Genomic DNA, 23,216 nt, shown 5'->3' with positions numbered 1-23,216 from the left:
TCTTACAGTATATTTCTACTGTTGCCAGCGAGAACCAGGAGAGCGTGCGGGAATGGCCAGTGCCAGGGTTCGGGAGCTGGGAGGGGGCAGGGAGCTAAGAGCACCCTCCTAAAACACTCTTTGGGGCATTTGATGTCCCTCCCCTACCAGCGCCCCCCAGAAGCCTCTGAAGATGAATTCCACACTCCTGACATTATTGAGACTGTTATAATGATCACAGGCTCCCTCTAACTTTCCAGAGTATTCACTCTTGTGAACAGAACCCCTAGCCACAAACTCCAAGTCATCAGTTAGTTGAGTCCCTATACCATTCCTTCACATGCTACACTGAAAACGTCAAGTGTGAAGGGATAGCATGACCAAAATTAGATACAGATAAGGTAGATACAGCCAAAGAATACTATGTAAGGAGTTAATAATTAGGGAGGAGAGGGAATAATTTATTTTCTTACCATTCTTCTTGTAGAGGCTGATTTTTGCAGTACCTTTGATGTCTTGGGGCTTGTAACCTAAAAAAAAAAAACAAACAACACATTTAATCTTTAGAATTGATGTTGAGAAAACAAGCACACACTGGTGCTAGAAGTGTAAACTGGTACAATCTTTATGGAAAACATTTTGGCAATATTTACCAATTATGAAATATATTCACTCTGACCCAACAATTCCACATCTATAACTTCATCCTACAAACAGTCTTCATTTGTAAGAAATGACAAATTGCAAGTTTATTCACTGAGGCATAAACTTTAATAGCAAAAGGTTGGACACAATCTAACTATTCAACCGTCTGGGAATATTTAAGTAAGTCAGTGTGCCTTTGGAATATCATGCAAAAGGAGCAAAGAGGAAGGCTTTGTGGACTGATGTGGAATAACCACTATGATTCCATAAGTCATTAAAGATGATGCAGGAGAGCTTCACCTACATTACCATTCGTGTGTAAAAGGTGAAGACCACATCCTCATATTTGCTTGTATGTCACAGCACCTCTCTACAAGTAAATATACCTGTGTGTTCCCGTGCACACATGCTGTCATTGGTTACATTACTTGTTCTCAGGAGGGGAAGTCAGAGCTGACCAACTTTTTTCTGTAGTTTCTCCCCTTCCAATCTTTTGAATTCTGTAAACTGTCAATGAACTATCAGTCTTAGTCAAGAAGTAAAATTACGATATAGTATAAGAGAACCAAAGAAAGACTATTTCTTCATCTTTAAGTGCTTGCTTCCATGATATGTATAACCTTTTAAAATTCTACTTAGTTCTACTTATAATTAAAACACTAACGCAACTGACATGCATAAAGCATCAACAGTTCTTTACACCCACACTGTATGTGAGTTGATGCTGATGACAACTCGGTGAAATAGGTAGGTATCATTACTTTTCCCCCCAAAGTGAAAATGTAAGAAATTTGAGGCTCAGAGATAGACTTAAATTTGCGTGGGCTCACAGAGCCTGACCTGACCTCAGATTCAGCTCCACACACATCATACTAACACCATTAAAATTTTCCAGAATGAAAATAGCAAAGAGTAAGAAGTCTGTCCCTCCATAAAAGCAATGAACAAACTGGAAAAACCTGTCACTGTCAACTTCTTCAGAACTCCAGAAAGTGGCAACCAGGGGAGGTGCTTAAGTAAGGAAAACAACTGAGTCTTGATCAGAATGGTGAACTCAGTGGCATCTTAGTTTACACTTTCCTATCTCTGCTCCACAGCTCAGTGACAGCCTTGAAAATAACCGCCTGCATTCCTGGTGCAGGTACCAAAGGGCGTGGAAGGGACCTCATTCACAAGGAATTCTAGTTATTTGTTCCCTGGAAGACTGGCTAGCCTTTATCTTGTCTGACTTGGAACCTGACCAGTGCTAAAGTGGTGTGATGTTGAAAACATTTATAGGCAAATGTTTTACTCACTGCTGCCTGACGCAGTGCCTAAGAGCAGGGGAAAATATAAACTAACTAAAAATCTTGGGAGGCAAGCCTAGGGAACTAGAGGCTTTGGGGAGTAAGGCCTTTGAAAAGCTCCAACATATTCCTGAGAACCTGGAAGGTCATGTGCATGCTCAGGGCTGTGCACATACTCAGCAAAGACCTGAAAAGAACCTAAGTGCTCACCTCTGGCTGACCTTTACTGTCCAAACAGGAACTAAAGTTCAGGCCAAATTGTAAGCTGCCTGGCTGAATGCTGAAGGTGTGTCAAGCACACAAACACACAGAGCTCATCTACAAAGACTGGGAGATATTTTTGGCTCCAGGTATCTAAGAAAATCTCTGTGCAGACACCAGCAAACCACTAGGCTAACGGAACAGAGATTTGAGCAGCCACAGAAAACATAAAGACACGAGAAAATTAGTTCAGCAGCAAAGTCATTAAAAAATATATAACAGCTATAACAGACAGCAACCCTGGGGAGGGGGAAGAACCTGAAGCTGATCTAGGAGACATCTGTAGGACAGTGACAGGAGAATCCATTCTTAAGCACATATAAAACACTGTCCAGGATAGACAGTATGTTAGACCACAAAACAGGTCTCAGTCAAGTTTAAAATATCAAAATAATACAACACATGCTACATAGCCACCATGGAATAAAATTAGAAATCAATAACAAAAGGAAATATAGAAAATTTATGCCTAAATAACCAATGGGTCCAAGGGAAATTAGAAAATACCTTGAAATGAACCATAATGAAACGCAGTACACCAAAACTTACTGGATGGAGCCAAAAGTACCCAGAGGAAAATTTACAGAAGTACATGCTGACTTTAAAATAAAACCTCAAACTAGTTGCCTAACTTTCCATCTTATGAAAGTGAAAAAAGCCAGCCAAACTCAAAACAAGCATAAAGAAGGAAAAAATAAAGATCTGAGTTTTAATAAGGGCTAGAGAAAAACAAAAAATAGAGAAAATCAATGAAACAAAAGTTGGCTCTTCAAAAAGACCAAAGAAATGGACAAACCTCTGGCTAGATTCACCAAGAAAAAAAGAAAAGATTCAAATTATTAACCAAGAGTATGAGAGGGAACATTAATACAAACCTTACAGAAATAAAAAAGATTATAATATAATACTATTTATATGAACAATTAGTATTTCAACAAATTAGATAACCTAGATGATATAAAGTCCTAGAAACACACTGACTATCAATACTGACTCAAAAAGAAACAGAAAATCTTGAATGGAGCTATAATAAGAACTTGAGTTAGTAATAAAAAAAATTCTTACAGGGAAAAGTCCAGGACCAGGTGACTTCACTGGTGAATTTTACCACATGTTTAAAGAAATAACACTAATCTTTCTCAAACTCTTCCAAAAAATAGAAGGAGGAACCACTTTCTAACTCATTCTGTAAGGCTATTATTTCCCTAATACCAAATCCAGACAAAGGCATAACAAGAACAAAAAACTAAAGGCCAATATCCCTTATCAAAGTTGGTGCAAAAATCCTCAACAAATAGAGTTGCCATATGACGCAACAGATGTCCAAGAGAAATGCAAAACAGACAAAAAAGTGAAGTAGTGATACATGCTACCACAGGATGAGCCTCGCAGTCATGACGCCAAGTGACAGAAGTCACGCACACAACAGGCCACATATTGTATGAGTCCAGTTACATGAAAGGTCCAGGTAGATAAATTCATAGAGATAGAAAGTAGAGGACCTGCGCGCGTGCGTCCGCCCGCCGCTGCCGGGCCCGTCCCGCCCATGCCCCGCCCATGCACCCGTCTCCTGAATCCCAGGTGGGCTCGGGAACCGGTCGGGGAAGCTGCCTCTCCGGGAACGTAGGGAACGCTGGGAGCCGGGGAGTGACGGCCCCGAGCGTGCGAAAGCCGCCGGTCCCCGAGAACTCCCCCTCCTCCAGGATGTTCTTGGGCGCGTGGCTTAAAGTTCAGGAGGGGTGGGAGGGTGCGGTGACGTCGAGAAGGGCCGGCTGCCCGCCCGCGAGCACTTCGGGGCAGGCCCTCCCAGGCTAGGGGTAACGACGGCCGGGGTTTTCGTTGGGTGGTTCCCCCTCTTCCCTCTGTCGCACATGCCAATCTCCGCCCCCAGACAGGCGGGCGGCGCAGCGCGGGCGTCCCGGAGCGCCCTCGAGGGGAAGTGCGGAAGCTGCCGCGGCCTCGGTGAGCCTGTAACTCAGGTATTTGCATACGGGGACCCCCGCAGTCTGATATCCCTTTGCAACATCTCCTTTGTGAGGGCTCTGTTAACATACTTGACAAACTAAAAAACTTTTCAAGCTAAAAAAAAAAAAAAAAAGAAAGTAGAGGAGAGTTTGTCAGGGATCGTGGGGAGGGGCGTAGTGAGGAGTGAATGCTTAACTGGTATGGGGTTTCTTTTGAGGATGGTAAAGATATTCTGAAATTAGATAGTGGTGATGTTATACAATACTGTGAATTATACTAGAAATAGATACTAAAAATTACACATTTTGAAATAGTTAAAATGGCAAATTTTATATTATGTGAATTTTTTCTCAATTAAAACAAAAAATTTCCCCCAAATTTAGCATGTCTACTTGATCTGAAATCCCTTTACCTGTATATAGTGAGGGAACGCAGCCATCCATCCCGACTGTGATAGATCAGTTAGCATTACCTCTACCTTACTGCCTCAGGATTCACTATTTCTTTCCTTGAATGAACTCTCCTCTCCTTGTTCCCTTTAAAGTGCTGTCCATCCTTCAAGGTGCAGTTCAAATGCCACTTTCTCCGGGAAGCCTCCACATGCTCCACATTGGACACACTTCCTTCTCCTCTGTGTGAGCCCCAGGCCGCTATCTGCACAACACGCCTGACACGGAATGCATATCCATGGCTCTTGTGTACACTGCTCTATCAGATTCTCTCTCTGCTGGATACACATTCCTTTAAGGACAAAGTGAGTTTCCTGTACTCTCCATCCTCCTCAAGGCCAAATGCTATGCAATCGTCCTCAGAGATCTTTAAAGCAGTAAAGATAATTCTTCTAAAGCCTGTTCCCATTATGCGTCTCCACACAAACAACTGTGCTAAGGCAAAAATTCTTTGAAGTGCAACAAATTTACACTAAATGACTTGAGGATTAGATATCCTTTCAGCATCCACTCACCATGGAAATCTCAGTCTCTAGCTATTAGATACACTGACAGCTGGACCACCCTTAAATCCAGTTCACAGGGATTAAAATGTTGACTCTCAGCATCTGTAAGAACCATTTGCCCTTAAGTACTTGAGAGAATATTAACGGAATTATCTTTATTAACATTAATGAATTGTCTCTCATGATGACAGACAGAATTCAAAAACTTCAAGCACAAAGCACCTAATTCAACAAAATGGAAATGCAATTTCCACAGTGTTCACAGTCACAAGAGTGACACTTTGTGAGAACATAACAATTCTGCTTCATGATTACAAGCTACTTTGTGCATCACTTTGAGACAGAAGAGCCTGGGTGGTCATGACATTCGTGCATTTATTTATTGTCTCATTACCCCTCGCTCTATGGTCTTCCTCCTTAGCAGCTTTTTGACACTTGGGAGCGGCTTCTTTAACAACATGGTGGCTTCATTCATTCTTCTGACTTGAGCAATTAAGAAAGATGGAACCTGGAGAAGAAACAGAGCCTGAATAGAAGGGAAACATGTGGGTTGACCCTCCCTGGTAGAGTCTGTCTTCAGTTATGTTTACTCCTTCTGGCCACTCAGTATCCAGGAACCAGGAACTGTGGTTCTGTCCTCATAAAGATTAGGAAAATCTATTAGAATTCCTGTTTAAAGGAAAATAAGTTTGGGAGCGAGTAGCTCTGTGGAATGCGAAAGATGCCGCCAGGAACTCGGGATCATGTCTCCTATCTCCCCTTGTGACTGAGGGCACTGCTTGCTAACCAGCCTCTGTGTTTCCTGGGTGGGTGCCGGTGGACGCAAGAGGAACATCCAGGTCGTCACATTGGTACTCACCGTCCATAACATCTCCTGGTACTTGAGCATCAGACGGATGATGTGGGCAGCAGTGTTTGCTAAGAGTAATTCTTCACAGTCAGAATGTTTGCTTCTACTGAAGAAAAGATTCGGTGCCATGATGGTAGAAATGTTCCATATACTCATGCGGTTTTTTGATTCATTGGCAATGACTTTATTGAAGAATGTCATGAGGGCCTAATAAGAAGCAGCACGGTGTCACACTAGTTGTAAATCATAAAAAGGCATCGCTGATTACTGTCATTCATTTCTATACCCATTCACCAGGCCTCTAGAAAATGGTCAGAACTACAGAATGGCTAAACATGTCACGTTTCTTCTTTAACTGCTTAAAAGTGTGAATGAGAAATGTGAAGAATTTATTTATTTCTTTGCTTCATAACAGCTCCATTTTTTATGGAATTTGTCATATTGGGATCGCTATAAATAATAGTTTGCGTTTTCTTATTTTCTTTTATCTTAAGCAAGTTTGACAGATATTAAAATTAAACAACAAACAAGGGAGAAAAAACACTACAGCTCAAATAAACATGAAATGCAATTTTGTTGTGAAGGAGGAAAAGTAACTCACTCTTAATTTAATTATTTAATTATTGTTTAAAATATTTTCTGTTTCCTTGGGAAAGAAAAACACATTTTAAAAAACTGAGCTTTAAAATAAATAAGTTATGAAGTAAATAAGTTATGGGGATATAGCACATAGCATGATAACTATAGTCAAGAATATTGTATTGCATATTTGAAAATTACTAAGAGTAAATCTTAATAGTTCTCTCAAGAAAAAAAGATTTTCTGTAATGGTGATGGAGGGTAACAAGACTTAGCATGGTGACTGCTCTGCAGTACATACTAATATCAAAACATCATGCTGTATATTTGAAATCAATGTTATGTCAAAAGTGAAAGTCACTCAGTCATGTCCAACTCTATGCAAACCCCTGGACTATATAGGGGTCCAGACTGTATAGATTCTCTAGCCATTCCCTTCTCCAAAGGATCTTCCCAACCCAGGGATGGAACCCATGTCTCCCACATGGCAGGCGGATCCTTTACCATCTGAGCCACCAGGGAAGCCCCAGAATACTGGAATGGGGAGCCAGCCCCTTCTCCGGAGGATTGTGTGTCAATAACTCAACAAAAAATTTAAAAACAAAGAGATTAAAACAGTTTAAAGAACAGCAACAACAAAATGAGTATCTAATTTCTCAGTTCACAAATATGTCAGTCGAAAAGCAGAAAACTTTTATTTCGGGGGTGTCATTTTTCTGCTGCTTTTCAATTTTGGAGTGTTCAGCAGACCAAAGGGAAATGCTTATATGCAGTTGCTCTCACTATCGAAAAAAAAAGAGCTTGATAAAAGTTTGGCGGGGCCACCAACATATAATAGCCCATCAGAACTTTCTGAAATTCACCAAGAGGGTTGAAATCCTAAAAGGAGATGCTCTTCGGTTTTCCAAGTTTGATTTCTGTACAGTATCTGTAACATATGCACATACTAGTGACTACAGCTACCCTTTATTTGTGGGTAACTGAGAGCCAGGTATTATTTTTAGTACTTTACATACATCCACTCATTTCATCATCACCTCAAAGCCTGGGAGGTAGGTACTATTATTTAATATTAATATTATTTTACAGTTACAGAAAGTAGGGCAGGGAGGGACTGAGTAGCTTTGTCCAGTGTTATGTAAGTAAATGGCAGAGCCAGGACTTGCCCAAAGAAGCCTAACTCCTCAGCCAGAGCTCCTGATTTGCACAACGCACTAGCTTCATCTTCATTCCAGTCATAATTCACAGTGGAAGAGAGTGAGTGAAGAGGGTGTTCTATTAGAAATGGGCTGAATTCTTCAGTCATTGCTCCATCCTTGGTGATATGAAAGGGGAGATGACATTTTGACCCAGATATCTGATACCAAATTAATTTTTTTGGAAAGATAAAAATTGTTCAGATAAAGGAAAGAAAACAAAGCTACTAAATTTCTAGCTTTTGAAAAATTACCAAATTGTACTAGAAACAGACATTTGTATGCCTCTGCCTATTCCTTGTCTTGGGTGGAGGATATAATACAATTGGCAGATGGTTTCACCAGAGGAGAAAAGGTCCTCATCAAGCTGAAATGTCTGACAGGAGGCAGCACGAAGGATCAGCTCTGTTTTCAGCATCATGTTTACTGGCCCCCAAATGATGGGCTCTTTCCAATTCATCCTCATCTCACCTCAATTCACTTAAAAGAGCCAGAGCAGCTGCTGTACTTATAACTGATTTCCTAATGTATGCAGAATCAGGATCAAAACAGCAACAGAAACCCTGATCTTTGCAAACATAAATAAATGAATCTGAAAGCAAAGGAGGAATATTTTGGATGGAGATCTGTGGAATATAACTCTATGAAATGTTCTAATGTTTTAATAAAGGAGAAATAACTTTTCTCAGCTTAATTTTCTTAATCTGGAAAAGGTCAAGGTCCAATCAGGAGATCTCTAAAAACCTGATTCTATCATTCTTTAAATTGAATTATGGTAAGACATGAACATTCTAGAAACTTCATTTAAATCAGGGTTTCATTTACTTCTGATGTTATTCCATTTAAGCCTTCCATCTTGGCTTCTTCCTACTCCTAACCCTAGCCCAGTGCCTGGCACATCATAGACACTCAGTTTCTCTTAATAGATTGAATGAATGAATGAAACGGAAATGTTCAAAGAAGATTCTGGGACTCACATTCTTTCCTGGCTTCCTCTGGAGAACAGGAGTGGGTGTCAGGAAAGGCAAAAGGCTTGCGGCAGGCTCGACTGGTTGATAAAAGTTTGGCTGGGCCACCAACGTATAAATGCCTATTAGAACTTTCTGAAATTCACCGAGAAGGTTGAACTCCTAAAAGGAGATGCTCTTTGGTTTTCCAAGTTTGAACTCTGTACAGTATGTGTGACATGCACACAGTTTTCATTTTTCCACCTGGGCCATTTCTTCTGACCAGTAAGAGCTGACGGCAGATCGTGAGGTTGATACAACCTACCTGGGCTGTGTCCCTGTTGGCATCAGGCAGTGCCATGACCATGAGGTGTAAGGCTTGAAACTGTACTCGGATGTGAGGCCCTCCTGACAAGAAAACAGAAATAACCACGTGTTGAGTAACGCTAATGCATCCCGACAGCGTCTCTTGCTAACTAACGCCTAGTGGCACAGGAGGGCCCTGACAGCTTTCAGTGGTAAAGACTTGGGTTTTGTGACCAAGTACGTGAGTCTGTTCACTTGGAGAGGAGACAGGCTCTATCAACTCCCTTTTAGCATCCCAGAATGCCAGTGCTGGGGGCAGGTGGCCAATGAGACCCTCAAAATAGTTCTGGATCAGTGTGACACTTCCCTTTTCAAAGCACTTGCACAGACCTTGCTTTTACTTTGATGCTATAAACAGTTGGCCTAAAGCTCGATTCAAGACAACATAAATCTTATTTCCATATAATGAGACAGCCAGGCACAATTATTAGGAACACAGATTCTAGAATCAGATTCAAACTCTGCATCGACTACTAAGTCCCTGAGTGACCTTAGGCAAGCTATTCAACCCCTATGCTTCTATCTTATCACCTGTAAAATGGGGATTGTCATCATCTTTACCTCGCTGGGCCCTTACCAAGGTTAAACGAGTTAACGCATAGAGTGTTCACATCAGTGCCTGCACAGTTACCTCTGTAGGTGTCATTCTGATCAGTGACACTGACTTCAGATCTTAAAGGGATGTGGATGGAAAGTGAAGTGAAAGTCACTCAGTCATGTCCGACTCTTTGCGACCCCGTTATGGACTATACAGGCCAGAATATTGGAGTGGGTAGCCTTTCCCTCCTTCAGAGTATCTTCCCAACCCAGGGATTGAACCCAGGTCTCCCACACTGCAGGCAAGTTCTTTACCAGCTGAGCCACAAGGGAAGGTGACCACAGCTGGATCGCTGGAGATTCTTGACTATTTTATTCCTCGGCAGTGACAGAAGGTGTCGCCAGAGGGTTGGCATCCTACTTCTGTGTGCTCTCAATACTGGCTCTTTCCCCGTTTTGGGGAAAGGATTTTAGAAAAATCCATCCAACAACGGGATAATCCACAACCCGCTGTGCTGAAAACGGAGGGTAAGCTGGAGCATCCGGCTTTGCCCGGTTCTCTCTATTTTCTCCCTGAAGTGGTCTCTTGGTGGGGAGGCCCTGGAGGGAGGTGTGCCATTCTGTAATCCCTGGGGAGCTCTCAACTTGCAGGAAAATCTATCAATTTACGGCTCAGTGGATAAAGGCAGTCAGCTGCCTACAGTTACTTGGCTTTACAGTAGTGGAAACACTCTTGCGACAAGTTCCTAGGTCACAGGAGGTTATGGGCACCCGAGTCAGGAGTGGATGACTGATGTGAGTAACCACAAAATGAAGGAACAGTTGGCAGGAGTATTTAGAGGCTCATGTCATATTGCCCAGCAAATCCTCATGTGGATTTTTAAAAATTGATGTCAGATTGGTAAACAAAAACGACACAGGTTGTTTTAAAAATGGCTAATGCATGCTGACGTGACTTTGTCTGAATCACAGGCACCATCAGGAGCATGTCTCAGTATAAATGTTTGGGGACAGAGAAGACATGATTTTAATGCAGATCTTGCAGGCTATAGGCTGTCTATAATTTTCTAATGCAACCCAGAAAACCTCTGGAGGAAAACAATAGATGCAGATGCAGGCTCTGTATTTCCATCAATTCCAGATAAATTACAAAATCCCCTTTAAGATTAAAAATCTAAACTGGCAAATAATCCATTTTCATTTCCCTTAGGAAACCTGGCCCTGCACTGTTTTGTGGTTAATCGTTTTGCAGTTAATTCATTTATGGCATCCTAGTTGAGTCTTTTTCCCCCCTGCCCTGAGGTCATTATTTTCCCAGAAAGTTATTAAAGTTTTCATGAAAGTATCTAAGGTTTGATTGATCCTTAGTCTTCTAATTTTATGGAAAATTTTTGGACCAGGTTTGAAAAGAGAAAATACAAAGTGGAAAAGACTATATTTTAGAGTAAAACTAGGGGTGGCTTAAACACACAGATGTCCACTGTTCTTCCCTTCAGAAATCTCATTAAAACTAGAGCATACCCCAGGTGGGAAAAAGGCCATTTTCCCTGCTGGTCACAGCCCAGAACTCTGGGTTCCCTGCAGGGTTGGCTGGTATCAAATTAATCACTGCAATCTAGTATTTTCCACTTTCAAAGTCACATAGAAAAAACTGGACCCTCCTATGAACCTTCTCAGGATCTTTTCCAGATTCTCTCCCTTCCCTGAAGCACACTGGCTTCAACATCTGAATAGAAGTATGAAGAAGGACTAAATATGATCTCCTTCTTAAACACAATTCTCTGAACAGATCTTACATGGGAGACTGATTCTTCCTTGCATAATTTCCTGAGACCAAAAGAAAAAAAAAAACTAGAACAAAAAATCCCTCTGTGGCACCATTTGTTTTGATGAACTGTTCAGTATATAAGCTGTAGATCAAGGTGAAGCTAAGACTTCTGTAGGCCATTTTCCAGGACAGCAAACTTTACAGAAACTCCTGTGTTTCTGACTTACAAATAAAGAGGTTCTGCTTCTGCCATGGCTGAGTAAGCTCCTTGCCAATCAACTCTCCCTAAGATAACTATAAACTCTGGGCAAAGTACAAAAAGCAGCCACACAAGGCAGTGGAGAATGAACAAAAGCAGGCAGATTTAGGACAGGACTGGACACTTAGAATTAGGGAATAGCGGAGGGGGAGTGTCCAATTGCCTGGCTTTTAGTCTGAAGTCAGGCCAAAGAGAGCAAGGCATGAGGTGGCTAAAATTCCAAAAGAAAGCCCCAGTCTTTCTGGCCTGAACAATGAGAGGGCGGGGTTCAGGATGACCACACTGGGGAGTTATGGGGAATCCCAGAAAGGTCAAGAGGTAGAATGCCCCAATTCTGGTTTAAAATCCACCCAAATCTTGGCTCACCCCATAAATCGTGCATATGAGGAGTAGCACAGGTAAAGATTGAATAACAAACTGTCTGCCTAAATACAGACAAAAAGCAAAACCGACCAAAAAACCCCATTCTCTGGAGAAATATTACAGAGTTCAGGGTCTCCAAAAAAAAAGCCACCATGTTGCAGATACAGTTTAAAGTTACTTGACAGAAACAATAGCCCATTTTCAAGAGAAGAGACAACAGAGACCAACCCTCAGATGACCCAGATGTTAAAACTAGTTATGAAGTAGCTATTATACTGACAGAACTAGTAAAGTAGTTATCATATTGATAACTATGCTCAAGGATGTGAAAGAAAGCTATGCTCAAGGAAAATATACTTACAATGAATGAAAAGACAGGTAAGGTCAGTAAATAGAAAATAGGTATAAAGTAGCCACTGGAAATTCTAGAACTGGGAATATATTGGGTTGGCCAAAAACTTTGTTCAGATTTTCTATAAGGTGTTATGGAAAAAACCTGAAGTAACTTTTTGGCCAACTCAATACAATATCTGAAATTAAAAAAAAGGAAGAATAAGAGAAATAGTTCTCTCTGTCATAAAACAAAAACGCTACATCTTACAAAGAACAGAGACACTGGTCACAGCATGTCAATTAAAGCTTAGAAAAGTCTCTAATCATAGTCTCTTCTCTGAAGACATAAAGCATTATTTTATGAATCTGGTTTAGTTAAACATTTTAAAGATTGAGAACCAACTAATTTTCAGGACAAGTTTTGTCAAAAAACTTCAGATGTTGTTATTATTTTCTTTCATTGTGGTTTTAAGGATTTGATGGTTCTGGCCAACCTGCAGAAGGCTGTAAACTGGAAGATACTATTAATACTTGTTATGCTCATGTAGTGTTTTAAAATGTCAATTTTTGGCTCATGTTCTCAAATTACTAATAAGACTTTCATCATTAAGGCCTGCATTTTGGCTCTCACTCCGGCGTGGTAACCTCTTCGATAACTGAGCAGTGGCCAACCCCTTTATATGGATATATCTTTTCAATCTGGTCACAGCCTCTTTCTGTCCAAACAGAATCACCATTTACTTAGCAAGCTTATACATATGTAGGCTGTGAACCCTAAATTCCTCAGGTTAGTGGTCAAAGCCCACACTATGTACCCCTTTCTACTTTTCTAAATTTCTCTCATCACACCTTGAATATTTAACACTTAGGATGAAATTACTTTCTTACTGCCAAATACAACACATGCTGTCCAGTTTCTATACTTTTTTTATCCAAATACCTCAGCTAAGAGCTTCCCAGGTGGTGCTAATGGTAAAGAACCCACTTGCCAATGCAGGAGACCTAAGAGACACAGGTTCAGATCCCTGGGTCAGGAAGATCCTCTAGCGGAGGGCATGGCAACCCACTCTAGTGTTTTTGCCTGGGAAATTCCATGGACAGAGGAGCCTGTTGGGCTAGTCCATGGGGTTGCAATGGGGTCGCAAAGAGTTGGACATAACTGAAGCAACTTAGCATGCATGCACGCATGCATCTCAGCTAAGGCCTCATCTATGTGACTTCATAAGTTTCAGAAACAATATGCTATATAGTAATTTTCAGAGACAAACACTTTCCTGTTTCATGCTACATCATTGGATCTAGCACACTGGATTTAAAGAAGGGAGAGATCTTATATTTCTTGAAGGACTGTTATATACCAGTCACTATCTTAGATGTCTTCATTCAATATTCACAACAACTTTGACAAGTAGTTACTATCTGTAATCTATAGGGGCAGCCATAAAGCTCAGAAAGGCTGACTGCATGGTTAACAGATGTTTGAGCAGGAATTCATATCTCAAGACCTTGGTCCTTCTACATCCCTCTCTGCCTTTTAATGATTATGAAAAGTCACTCAGTCATGTCCAACTCTTTGCAATCCCATGGACTGTAGCCCACCAGTCTCCTCTGTCCATGAAATTCTCCAGGCAAGAACACAGGAGAGGGTGGCCATTCCCTTCTTCAGGGGATCTTCCTGACCCAGGGATAGAACCAGGGTTTCCTGCATTGCAGGCAGATTCTTTATCATCTGAGCCACCATTATAAAACTCTCTAAATCCTAATGACCAGACTTTAAATATAAACATGCAAAGAGATGACAGTTTACCATCAAACTCAATACTTCGCCAAGCATTACCAGGAAGCAGCAAATGTATACACTTATGATCGCATCTGATTATGCATCTTTATTCTGCTCTGTGCCACTTCATTGACCTTGTATCTTATCCATTCACATGTAACTTTTTCCACCTACTTTCCATTAGAGTGATGAAGGCAGGTATATATTCCACGGGAAAGAGAGAGGTGGGCAGTTCTCTGAAAAAGGCTTTCAGCATTACTGCAGCTTCTCTGTGGCACATTTTCTCCCACTTAAACTTGTCAGCATTAAACTTGGCATCCAGTTCTTCACGGTATTGCTGAAAATCAAGGAAAACAGTGAGTTTACAACCTGATCCCCCTCTCTTCCCCTTTAAAAACTGTCATTACACAAACTATTTTTGTAATTAGATTGAAATGCCAGTATCTACTAAGCTCCTCTTTTTCAACACGATTGAAGAACTGAAATAGCTCTTTCTGAATGTATTAAAAAAAATTCTCTAAAATCCTTTTAGAATAATGCTAATCTTAAAGTAATTTGCCATCTGTACAAATACAAAAGTTCTTTACTCAGATCATAGCTTCATTTATGTCGTTTTGGCAGAATACTGTCTATCCCCATATGATAAATGCACTGCTAGATTTTGACAAAGCCTCTATTTCCTTTTTTCCCCCCCAATGATTCCTTCCTTCTGCCACCTCATCTTGTACTAATATTTCTAAATACAATGAAGGATGTATGCCTCTTGGCTGGTTTACATACAGAATGAAAACTAACCCAACAAAGGAACTCTGACCTCACTCCAACATGCATACCTATGACATCTTCCTGGAGCAAATACAGATGTTTCATGCCAAGATGGACACATGTCTTCCACATGCCTGCATGCTTGCCTGGTCCTTTGTAAGGCTTGGAACACTGTGTTAATACTTTTTTAAAAAAAAACCTAAATGTCCTTAAGTTGATTTGGGTTATCCATTTTAGATTATTAACTCATTTGATGGCCAGTACCCTCTGGGCATTCTACTGCTCCCTGAACTACAGAGTTTACCATTAACACTAGGCAGTTATAGTCAGTTCCCCAACTGACAATAACTGCTTAAAAAAGGATACTTTAAAAAAGAAAACTGAAAAATCCTTAAGGCCTTTGCTTTTATTCTCACGAGAAGCCTAAGTCTTCCAGCCTTGAACGTGCAAGAGAAGCTAGAGGACGACAAGGTGAGATTTATCTTCTCTGGTGGCTGGGCGGAAAAAGTGATCTGGGTCGGGCGGGGGGCGGGGGGGCGGCGGCGGGTGAGGGGCTCGGCGCTGGTGGGGATCAGGCTGGGGAAATGGAAAGCAGCCATTGGCATTTCTGGTGACGGATAATCCGCGACTAATCTGGGTGAGCAGCTGCAGGACAGAATGAAGAGGCGGCATTTAAGAAACGCCCAGGAGGGAAAATTCCCAAGGAGCGGCAATGGGTTGAATACAAGACTCAGAGGGAGAAAGAGAAGTCCAGGATGGCCCTCAGATTGCAGGCTGGGGTAATGGGCAGAAGGAGGTGCTGTTGGCAAGAAGTGGAGGGGGAGGAGCCAACGTTTCCCTGTCCCACTGCCCGGAAGCCAAAGGGAAACTGGTTTTCAGGAAGCACTGGCAAGAGCAGGATAATTCAGATCCGTTTCCACAGACCTATGCCGCAAGAGGCTGGCTGAAACTCTAGGTTACTGTCGTTGAAACCTGCCAGTGCTTCCCTGTCACCTATGGGGAAACACGGCCCCAGGGTCAAGGGCAGGCTCTAGAACGACACTCATTAAAAGCTTTTTTTTTTTTCCTGTGGTAAAAGTCATGTAATATAAAGCACACTATTTTAACCATGTCTAACTGTGCAGTCCTGTGGCACCAACCACATTCACATCATTGTGCAGCTCTCACCATCACCCACCTCCCGAATGTTTTATCTTCCTAAACTGAAACTCTGTCCCCAGTAAACACTAAGTCCCCTGCTCCCTGCCCCATCTTCCAACCGCCCCTCCCCCAAACCCTGGCAACTACCAAGGTATTTTCTGACTCTAGGAATCTGACTCTTAGGTACCTCGTATAAGTGGAATCAAGCGGCATTTGTTTGCACCTACTGTATACTGGAATGAATTTTTAAGGTATAACCACATTCTTTAGGTGTTTATCCCAGTTCCACAACGGTCTAGTTGAAGGCCTGTGAAGTTTCCCACTGCATAACAGGGATAGTCAAACAATCTCGCAGAGATTAAACTGGATGACACAGAGCTCAGGGGGCAGGACGTGCACACAGAGAGTGCTCAGTAAGTGCTGGCTGCATTTACCCCCCTCGTCTCTGCTACACCCTCTACTGTTATTACTACGGGAAACCTACGTGTATGTGGAGTGCTATTCGGGGCATAATCGCACCTCGTTCTGTCTAGAGGGCCAACAGAAAGGAGAGCAAGGACGCCCTCCCTGAGTTTGGAGCAGAGCACAGAGGAAGCTGGTGCAGAGCTCCACGGTGTCCTAAACAAGGGACCGGTGTCCTAAACAAGGGACCGGATGAACCAAGGGCTGACTCTTCCTCACAAGAGACAGGTGGATGTTTAAACTGTTAATGAGGATGCTAGGCAAGGATCAGGAGCCAGGTCCTTAAAACTTCATCTGAGCAAATATCCAACCCGCTTCTCCTCCTGAGGTAATTTTACAAAAATGCAAATAACCCACCTTCAGCCTCAAAAAACCAGTTCAGGGTGGGAAACCAGCAGACCAGGTAACATCCTCACAAAACATTTAGAGCAGCCTCTGAATAATTGAAAGGAGTCAAAAAAAGAAAGCTGTGCACGTCAAAGCAGTCTGCTTTCTTCCATAAAATATATTCCCCAGTGTTTGGCTCAAATTTCTGTCATTTGTGGAAAAGAAAATTACTGGAAACACTGAGCCATTAAATTGGTTCCAAATGACCCGAGGCCTCACATCCAGGATGGGCTCGGTGGTTGGTGCCCTGTGAGGCTAAACCCGAAGCGTCCCCCAAGGTTGCTTCCCTGTGAGTCCAACCAGGCTCTGAAAGTGCAACCCACAGTGATACCTGAGGATTAGAGTCAGCTACTTGGCACAACTTGACGATAATTATGAGGGAGAGTTTTTTTAAAAAAACTTTCTTACCCCAAGCACATTTCTGGAAAAAAATAGTCTAACCGATGAAAACATTTTTTTAAGTTTCAAGTTTGAACAAAGGGAAGAAATAAAGACCCCTGGGCTGTATCAAGTTGCAATGCCTTTCTAACTGCAGTATTCCCTTGTTTCTGTTCACTGACCCAGCGTTCTTCCACACTGGGTTTCCTGGAGCTCGAACCACGAAAACATCTGGAATACATTTTTCGGACGGACAAGAAATGGAATAAATAGGCTGAAACTACATAAAACCGATTAAGGGCCAAAAGGGGCTTTTACCTAGTGTGGTTCAGGAATGCATGCGTCTATTAGAACACGTTAAACGAATTACTGGCCTTTGATAAGTGCTGTTCAAAGATTAGCTAGAGAACGCAATGTGTGCTATGATGTTAAACTTCATGCACACAAGAAACATTGTGTAATGTTTTCTCCTTTGAATTATTTTCAAAAATAGAAAATTTAAATCATATCCATTATGCTCCCACTCTTCCCTACTAATGCGTGCACACACACATGCACACACACACACACACACACACACACACACAGAATAAGTCAGTAAGAACATGTACAAATACAGCTTCCCTACTGTGGAGGGAAGTTTAGAGGGATGGAGTCTGATTTGGTTTAGGAAACTTATTCTCCTGACTTCATTTTGGTTTTCTGACTCTACAGATATAACCACAAAGACTTAACCAAAAAGTGACAGCTTTTGTTCTTGGATTTAGGACACATTTATTTAGAAGTATATGTAAAAACTGTTCCTGTGAGAACCTGAAACAAAAACCAGATCCCACTAAGCAAGTATTAACCTTAAGGAGCCATTAGGCATCTTCCTGCCTTTCAAGTGAACCTGTACCAGGATTTAGTAATCTCTACTCCCAAGGAAGTCACAGGTCCCGGAGACATGCAGTGACAAAGTGTGGACCACCACTCAGGTCTCCCTTCAAAACAGAACTGGCTGTTCATCTGCAAAAACTCCAGGCGGACGACTACCCAGCTGCTGGCACCTTCTGCTCAGCCTCAGGCCCTTCCCCAGGGTGGGGGCTGACGGGGCACAGGGTGATGGTCCCGCCTGCACCACGTCTGAGGCTTGACACCCCCAAGTCTGCCTCCCCCGACCCTTGATCCTTGAGAAGCTAGGTCCCCCTGTAATCCTCTTCTCCTCCTAACTTGGTCCCAGCACCTGCCTTCTGGAGCTTCCAATAGATATAGCCTACTGATTCTCAGTTTCCACCTTGAAAAATCTCTCGTCATGCTTCTATATAAGACTGAAATTTCTGATACAAATAGAATCTCCCAAAGCATGTGCCAAAATGAATTAGGGAAGAGATGCTTTCCCGCCCCTACACAATTCCTTTTAATAGTTCTGAACACAGTCAAGTTCCCTTTTCCCTCTCCCTGAGGTTTTTTTCCTCAAGGATTCATTATTGACAACTGCTCATGTCTCCAGGTCCACCCACCAGGGAGTGATCCAGGGCAGAGAGGGACTCTTCATCTGTGCACCAGGAGAGCAAGTGGGATGTCTTGCTGGCAACTGATGAGCAAAGCTTTCCTTTAATTCTTTTCTTTGCTGAACTGAAGACTTAGCCTCCATACAGAGGGAAGAAAGTAAAAGAATTCCCACTGCACGGTGGTTTTAGATGTAGACGCTAACATTACCTTAAATGGAACTGGGTTTCAGAACTGCTGAGGGAGTATTTTAGTGGTTACAGCCATTCCTACAAATTCCTATAAGGATGTCCATTAAAAGGAAAGCCAGAGAATGTCTCTAAGTTTAAAACAACTGACAATAGATACCAGGGGTCATCTAATACTGGCTCAGTGAATTCTATGACGTAGAGTAACATAAAAAAACTGAAGCATTTAACCCCCAAAATAAGGGTGGGACAAGACAAGTGGCAGTTTCTGAGAGTGAATCGATGTGTTCTTTCACTGTTGTTTGCTTTTTATTGTTGTTGTTTTAATTTAAAAGAATGCACAACTCAGGATCATGGAATAACATTTAGTCATAGATGTTGAGGAATGCTCTACAGTGCCAAGTAATAGAATCAGCAGTGATGACACCACCACACACGATGCCTGCAGGAACTGACCTAGCTAGCTGAGATCTCTAACGAGGAAGAGAGACAATGTTTGGTACCTTGACTTTGGCAGTACATCCTGAAAGTCGAAAGATCCCTTCAGATTCCAGACCCGATTCCTCAACTTTGTCAAAGAACTAGAAAGCAATGATACAAGACAGAAGTAAATACCTCCATATGATTATGAGCATTTAAAATAACAACGATGATGAAAACGATACATTACCAAGCATACAGACCATGCCAGGTACTTGAATACCTAGTTAAACATTCACATGCTCCCAGGAGGTCAACACTAGCCTCCGACTGGCAAATGAGGAAATAGAGACTTAGGGTTGTTTTTCACTTTCCCAGGGTCATCCTCAAAAGTGACGGCACCAACTCTGTTCTTAACCACGAAAGCACACTGCCCCTTAAATATTTCAATATCTGATTACTGTATCTTTCTGCAGGTCAACCAGTAAGCCAGTTCAGTGGCTCAGTATGACTCTTTGTGACCCCCATGGACTGCACCACACCAGGCTTCCCTGTCCATCACCGACTCCCAGAGCTTGCTCAAACTCATGTCCTTCGAGTCAGCATCACCAACCAGTAAGAAAAGACCCTAAATTACTATCATTAGTTACTCTATTCTAGCTAAGACACTGTGCATGCATGCAGGCTCAGTTGTGTCCAACTCTTTGCGAGCCCTGTCTATGAAATTTTCCCAGGCAGTAACACTGGAATGGGCTATCATTTCCTTCTCCAGGGGATCTTCCTGACCCAGGAATCGAGCCTGTGTCTCTTGCATCTAACCTGCACTGGCAGGGGAGTTCTTCACCACTGCACCACCAGGGAAGCCCAAGACACTGTAGGGCTTCTCAAAATCTGACCAAGGAATTAGAAATTGTAAAGGCTTATCTGTCTCATGGTAATGGTGATGCTTTACTATTAAATAATAATCAACACTAACACTGATTGTGCACTTAGGGTGTGTCAGACAACATTCTCAGCGCTTTACATATATTAATGCATGTGACCCTCACGATAATTCTGTGGTGTCCCCATTCTACAGCTGAAGAGACTGAGGCATGGGAGGGGTAAAGATTTGCCCATGTTCACACAGCAAGAGCAGGATTCCGAGTCTCTGCTATTTTCCTTTTGAAAAATGATGATGCCTGGAACTAAGGCAGCTCCTGCAGGTATGAAGAGAAGTAAGTATTTAGGGAGAAGAGACTTCTTCCTGAGAAAAGCCTCTACCCGCAGTGGAAGAACAACACCTCCAGCTGTCTTTCAAGAGCACCGCTAACCTCAGCAGTACCCAGAGTGAGGCTCTATTGAGGAGTTACTATGAGATGAACCAGGCAGTCTACTGTGCACCGTCTGTGTGCTAGGCGTCTGTACCTACACAATAATACAAACGTGTGTTGAATCTTCTCAGTCAGATTTTTATGCATTTTCTTCAGACCGTGTCCTTTTCCAAGAGGAAAAAGGACATAATAATGGCTCAACGCAAGGACGGAAAGGAAACCTTAGAGTCACCATGGGCTTGCTTCCTTTTGCATCTGTCTCTTGCTGGCTGTGTTTCTGGGCATGTTATCTCACCCTCTGATGCCTCAGTTGCCTCACCAGTAGAAAGGAGATGACCATAGCGACCTCCTGGGGCTCAGAGATGGTCAGATGTGACAGGACACGGAGATCACGCGTGGCCCAGTGAAGGGAGGCGCCCTGCGGATGCACACACTGGGCAGGCGTGGGCATCCTCTGGACCCCGGCTGCTATCCTCCCTGCTCCGATGGGCGGCCAGTTAGTCACCTGACTAGAGTAGCTCAGTTTGAGGTACTGGTACCCAAACTGAGGAAGACAGGAAAGAGAATTGCTGTTGTGAATAAAGTATGTGTCTTCTGTCAGTATTTTCACATATCATTTAAAAACTGAATTTAAGGGACTTCCCTGAAGGTCCAGTGGTTAAGACTCTGTGCTTCCAATGAAGAAGGTGCAGGTTTGATCCCTGGTCAGGGAACTAAGATCCCACATGCCACAGGGCAGTCAAAAAAACCCTCAAAAAAACTGAATTTAAAATTCAACAAGATTTGTATTTAGAGCCTGGAATTTTACTTGTACCACTGGATATCCCTGTTGAATAAACCAGTGTTAAATTGTTGGCTATAAAAAGCAGGGCTTAAAAACAAATGAGCCACAATGGAGTATTACTCAGCCATAAAAAAGAATTCATTTGAATCAGTTCTGATGAGATGGATGAAACTGGAGCCGATTATACAGAGTGAAGTAAGCCAGAAAGAAAAACACCAATACAGTATACTAACACATATATATGGAATTTAGGAAGATGGCAATGACAACCCGGTATGCAAGACAGGAAAAAAGACACAGATGTGTATAACGGACTTTTGGACTCAGAGGGAGAGGGAGAGGGTGGGATGATTTGGGAGAATGGCATTCTAACATGTATACTATCATGTAAGAATTGAATCGCCAGTCTATGTCTGATGCAGGATACAGCATGCTTGGGGCTGGTGCATGGGGATGACCCAGAGAGATGTTATGGGGAGGGAGGTGGGAGGGGGGTTCATGTTTGGGAACGCATGTAAGAATTAAAGATTTTAAAATTAAAAAAATAAAAATAAAAAAAAATAAAATTAAAAAAAAATTAAAAAAAAAAAAAACAAATGAGCCATCCGCCAGTAAGGGTATTGTTCAGATATCATTTTTGTAACTTCCTAAACCAGAAGTCTTCTTTGTCTCAACGTATACCTTCCCAAGCACTCTGAAAACACCACCAGAATAAGCTGATTTCTAGACTTTATTCAGCTTTGTCTGGAAAATTCATTTAAACAGTAATACACAAACATCGTAAAACCCCCAACCTGTGATATATCTCAGCAAATACTTGTATGACTAATAAATGGACTATTAGTAATTAGCAGTCATCTTTTATCCAAAAGAGAATAATCATATATACACACACAAACACATACATACACACAAATAACATTTTAAAAATATCGGAACAAATGTAACAGAAGGAAGCCATGTGACAGCATCTGTGTCTATAACCTGATGCTTTCTGGCTGGACAATGCAACAGAGGTCCTTAGCAAGGCAAATACACCCAGGTGCCTTAGATGTCACGTGGATGCAAGGAGGGAAGCCGGAAGTCACAGACACCCGAGTCCTAAAGGGGCCTTTGTGTCTTTAGATCTAAGAATATTCATCAGTGGGTTTCCAAATAGCATGCTACAAGCACAGAGCTCTATGAACTCCCCAGTTATGTACACTGAACTCACCTTTTGTAACACAAAGGGAACTTTGACCCCAGAGTCTTTCCTTCTGTCATTTTCTAGCAAGACTGTGAGGGGAACTCCAAAAATCCCAGTGTCTTCATTATATAACACCAGGGAGAGGAAAAAAAGAGTCAGAAAAGCACGGTCTTATTCCCATGTGTCACAATGTTAGAATCACAGTAAGTCTTAATACCTCGTCCTTTTACTTTCTCTGTTTTGTTTCTTTTTAGCTGAATTCGAAAGGCGTCAAAAAAGGCCGTCAATTCGATTAGAGAGAGATGGCGGATTTTCTTCATGTCTTCAGCAGACAGATCTTCTGCTTTGGTTAGGCCAAATCTGGTTTTCTGAACAACAAATTTCTAAAATACATATTGAGGATATTTATTTTTTTATGGCAAAGGAAAATTATTATACCTTCATTCAAAGGAGACCAGGACCTTCCAAATCTGCACAGCTTGACATGCTTGCTATTCACAAAAAAAGATATGTGAGGCGCATGCTGCGCCACAGAAAGGCCATGAATATGACTGTTAGAACCTCTGATGATCACAACTACACTAAACTAAACACAAAACAGTCATCCGAAGTATATTATAATATCATCATCAC

At 42.0% G+C, this 23,216-nt stretch overlaps 1 protein-coding gene across 13 annotated transcripts in view; it reads right to left on the bottom strand.

The window, feature by feature from the left end:
• Window positions 1-23,216, bottom strand: part of ARHGAP28 (Rho GTPase activating protein 28) — a 142,370-nt gene that overhangs the window by 9,535 nt on the left and 109,619 nt on the right. For 9 of the 13 annotated variants that reach the window (XM_027960992.3, XM_027960995.3, XM_027960993.3 and 6 more), the window contains 8 exons: window positions 22,801-22,966; window positions 22,611-22,702; window positions 19,384-19,461; window positions 14,244-14,406; window positions 8,989-9,071; window positions 5,951-6,148; window positions 5,486-5,599; window positions 453-509 (listed from right to left, as the gene is read on the bottom strand). In XM_027960992.3, the coding sequence (XP_027816793.1) occupies window positions 453-509; window positions 5,486-5,599; window positions 5,951-6,148; window positions 8,989-9,071; window positions 14,244-14,406; window positions 19,384-19,461; window positions 22,611-22,702; window positions 22,801-22,966 (951 nt within the window). The remainder of the gene's footprint in view (window positions 1-452; window positions 510-5,485; window positions 5,600-5,950; window positions 6,149-8,988; window positions 9,072-14,243; window positions 14,407-19,383; window positions 19,462-22,610; window positions 22,703-22,800; window positions 22,967-23,216) is intronic. The other 4 variants (XM_042239677.2, XM_060405459.1, XM_060405458.1 and 1 more) reach the window with 1 other exon arrangement.

Source organism: Ovis aries, chromosome 23 (genome assembly GCF_016772045.2).
Source record: "Ovis aries strain OAR_USU_Benz2616 breed Rambouillet chromosome 23, ARS-UI_Ramb_v3.0, whole genome shotgun sequence".
NCBI lineage: Eukaryota > Metazoa > Chordata > Mammalia > Artiodactyla > Bovidae > Ovis > Ovis aries.
The sequence above is the reverse complement of the archived record's forward strand: the minus strand, read 5'-3'. Positions and strand labels throughout refer to the sequence as shown.